This window comes from Natator depressus, chromosome 7 (genome assembly GCF_965152275.1).
Source record: "Natator depressus isolate rNatDep1 chromosome 7, rNatDep2.hap1, whole genome shotgun sequence".
Classification (NCBI taxonomy): Eukaryota; Metazoa; Chordata; order Testudines; family Cheloniidae; genus Natator; species Natator depressus.
In genome coordinates, this window is record NC_134240.1 from 112,193,297 (window position 1) to 112,197,147 (window position 3,851).

At 55.6% G+C, this 3,851-nt stretch overlaps 1 protein-coding gene across 1 annotated transcript; it reads right to left on the minus strand.

Moving 5' to 3' along the window:
- Positions 1-249: 249 nt before the first annotated feature.
- On the minus strand, positions 250-2,733 carry ADRB1 (adrenoceptor beta 1). Its single transcript, XM_074960047.1, has one exon. The coding sequence runs from the start codon at positions 2,716-2,718 to the stop codon at positions 1,417-1,419; it is 1,302 nt and encodes a 433-aa protein (XP_074816148.1). The 5' UTR covers positions 2,719-2,733; the 3' UTR covers positions 250-1,416.
- Between the last annotated feature and the right edge of the window lie 1,118 nt (positions 2,734-3,851).

Consider the following 3,851-nt stretch of genomic DNA (forward strand, 5'->3'; position numbering starts at 1 on the left):
AGACAAGAACAGAAATAGATCTGGGGTTTGACGTTATTTAACCCCCGTTTTATTTGTAATTTGACTTTTTGTGCAAGTAACATCTTTAATTCACTTTACAATTCTTGACAGGTTTCAGAGTAGCAGCCGTGTTAGTCTGTATTCGCAAAAAGAAAAGGAGGACTTGTGGCACCTTAGAGGTTAACAAATTTATTTGAGCATAAGCTTTTGTGAGCTACAGCTCACTAGCTCACGAAAGCTTATGCTCAAATAAATTTGTTAGTCTCTAAGGTGCCACAAGTCCTCCTCTTCTTTTTATAATTCTTGACACTGTGCAAAAAATGGCTATGTTTGCTGTTTTTTAAAAGTGTGCAGTAATTTTGTCGATACAAGGAATTCATTTTTACTGTTCATCTGTAATTACAATGAACAAACGGCAGAAGGCTCAATGACTGGGGTGGGTTTTTTTAGAAAATACTAATAGTGATACATAAATAAGCTGTTTAATATAAACACGTCTTTTTCATTTCCCCTGTACAATATGCACAGTTTGAGGTAGAAGTTTCTCAGCCTGATTGCTATTGTCTGGCAAGGGAAGATAAGCACAAAAAGTCACCAGTTTGCTGGTGCCGAAGAAAAAAGCAGAAGAAGTTTGTTCAAAATACAAGTATATCAATGTTCAACACTATGTATTTTTTATTCTTATCTGCTTTAGATAACGGGGGGAGCCCAGCTACCAAGACCTTAAAATAAAACTCACCAGAACACAAATACACTTTCAAAAGTGACTTTTAGCCATATGCAAAAGTGCTGAACACCTGCAATTCCCACGGACTTCAGTGAGATTTTTCAGCAGCCAGCACTTATTAAAATGAGGCTCTTTTCCTCCATGTGGGGCTACTGCTGCAGCTCCCAGAAGTAAGGACAGGGATAGCCGATAGTCCTAACCTTTGAAGCAAGGTTAATAACAGCTTGACCCTGCCAACGCTGACGGCAACGGTAAATTTCCAATACTTCAGTGTTTCAGGATCAGGCCCCTCTGCAACTGGAGCCCTCAGAAAAACGTAACCTATTTTCTTATTTCCTTTTCAAATTATTTTCCCTAACTGCCAACATCGAACTCCTCACAAAGAGATAGTAATAATCCAAATGGGTTTGAGACAGTTTGTTAATTTCCTTTGTTCAGTGGTCAGTGGCCTCCCGTTTCCTTTAGCTTCAGATGAGGTATGCTGCATACAAGTTCACCTGCTTTTAATTTTAAGTAAACACAGATTCTCTCCACAGCAAGAGATCAGTTTGGTCTGGTGTTTATTAACCAGACTCCTGGTGGGTTTTTCCTCCTTTTTCCTCCTGTTCATTTCCCTTCCTGTCTTTCTTTATGCTCAGTGTCCAGTTCACACAACCCTCTGCCCCACAAACCCGACACACACCCTATCGTTATACCTTGGATTCCGAATAGGAAATTTTGCTATTCCTCTCCTCCAGGCTGGAGTCACTGCCTCCCTGTGTGCCCCCATTGCAATCGGACCACGTCCCTTCGAGGCTGCGCTCTGGGGTGCCCAAAGTATTGATGAAGCTCCCTGGATACCGGGAGAGCTCCCCAGCACTAGCGTGCAACCTCCTGTCAGCTTTCCTGGGGCAGCAGAGCAGCCTCTTGAAGGCCTTGCGGAAGTCAGGGCTGCGGCAATAGATGATGGGGTTGAAAGCCGAGTTGGCATAGCCCAGCCAGTTGAAGAAGACGAAGAGCTGGTCTGGCACCAGGTCCCTGTTGAAGACCTTGACCACATTGACCAGGAAGAAGGGGAGCCAGCAGAGGGTGAAGACACCCATGATGATGCCCAAGGTCTTGAGGGCTTTTTGCTCCTTCAAGGCCAGGATCCTGGAGGTCCTTCTCCTGCTGGTTCTGCCATTGCCCAGGATGGGCTGATGGTGGGATTGGGCCTGAGCAGGAGGCTGGGGGTGGCTGCAGTAGAACCTGCCCTCACACCTGTCTATCTTCCTCATCTGTTCCTTGGCCTCCCGGTAGACTCTGATGTACACGAAGATCATGATGAGCAGGGGGATGTAGAAGGAGATAATGGAGGAGGCGATGGCATAGGCCCTGTTGGTGACGAAGTCACAGCAGCCGGGGTCCTGGTAGCAATCCAGAGCCTGGGGATCTCCATCCCGCCACCAATGCATCATGATGGGGAGGAAGGAGACCAGGGCGGAGATGGCCCAGACGGTGCAGATGATGCCCTTGGCCCGGCCCTTGGTCATGAGGCTCTGGTAGCGGAAAGGCGAGGTGATGGCCAGGTAGCGGTCGATGGCGATGACGCACAGGGTCTCGATGCTGGCCGTCACGCACAGCACGTCCAGCGAGGTCCAGCACTCGCACAGGAAGGAGCCCCAGAGCCAGCGGCCCTGCACCACCAGCGTGGCCCCGAAGGGCACCACCAGCGAGCCCATCACCAGGTCGGCGCAGGCCAGCGAGGTGATGAAGAGGTTGGTGAGGGTCTGCAGCCGCTGCGTGCGCCCGATGGCCGCGATCACCAGCGCGTTGCCCACCACGATCAGCAGCACCATCACGGCCATCAGCATGCCCATGCCCACCGCCCACTGGTGGGAGGGCAGCTCCAGGGGCAGCTGCCTGCTGCCCGGCGGGTAGGGCAGGGTGGAGGCGCTGCTGGGGGGCACGGGCGGCGGGGAGCTGGACCGGTTGGGGGGGTTGCAATCTGGGGCGAGCCAGCCGTCTCCCATGGCTGGGGCGGCTCAGGGCAGCCGGCTGCGGAGCCGGGCTGGCGGCATGAAGGCGAGGCGAGGCGGGGGCGCCCTCCCTGCAGCAGCCGCCGGAGCGATCTCCCGGCCGCCGCCGCCGCCGCCACTCCGGGGCTGCAGCGTGGTTCCCAGCGCCCCGCGGCGGGCTCCAGCGCCCCGCGCCCCGCCCCGGCCCCGGCGCGTCACGGGCCGCGCAGCCAATGGCGTGGGGGCAGCGGCCACACCCCCCCGCCCCGCCCCGCGGCTGCAGCCCGCGGGCTGGGCTCGGAGCGGCCGCGGGACTCGCTGCAAAGCTCGCGCCCGTCCCGTCGCCCCGGGGCCCCCGCCGGAGGCAGCGCGCGGCGGGCGGGCTTGGGGCGTGTTGGGCGGCGGCGGTTGCCAGCCGGACGCGGTGCCGCTGGCCGCCGCTTGTTGCCGCGCTTTCCTCCCTCTTGTCCCGCGGTCCGCTGTGGTGAGCCCAGTGCGGTGGGTCCAGCCGGGGGCAGGTGGAGGCCGGGCCGCGGCACCCGCAGTCCCAGCCAGCGAATTGGGGTGCGGGAATGTGGTAATCGGAGCAGGGAAGGCTGCGGGCCGGCGTTACACGAGCAAAGTCAGGGAGGCGTGAATAAAGGATCGTGTTTAATTAGCGGGCGTCCGCTCCCGCGCTTCAGGCTCGAACCACTGACAGGAGCGTAATTCAGTAGCCGAACTCAGCAGCCCCTTCGCCTGGTTTTGTGGCTTTATGTGAAACGGGCTCGAAGACAAGTGCTGCCCCCTTTTTAGCTACAACACACCGGGGGTTAGAGCCTACGATCAGGGGGCTGGGCACATGACTTAGGAGGAGAGGCTGAGGGAACTGGGCTTGTTCAGTCTGCAGAAGAGAAGAGCGAGGGGGGGATTTGATAGCAGCCTTCAGCTACCTGAAGGGGGGTCCCAAAGAGGGTGGAGCTCGGCTGTTCTCAGTGGTGGCAGAACAAGAAGCAGTGGTCTCAAACAACAGACTGGACTTCTACTTAGAGTGCTTCTGCCGACGGGCACGGGCTGAAATTGTGGAAAAGCAGCATCACTTGCCCCGTAACCTCAGCCGTGCAGAACACAATGCCATCCACAGCCTCAGAAACAACTCTGACACCATA

Bases quoted from the DNA above. Each gene is read 5' to 3' on its own strand.
- ADRB1 (XM_074960047.1), bottom strand. From the start codon at position 2,718: ATGGGAGACGGCTGGCTCGCCCCAGATTGCAACCCCCCCAACCGGTCC.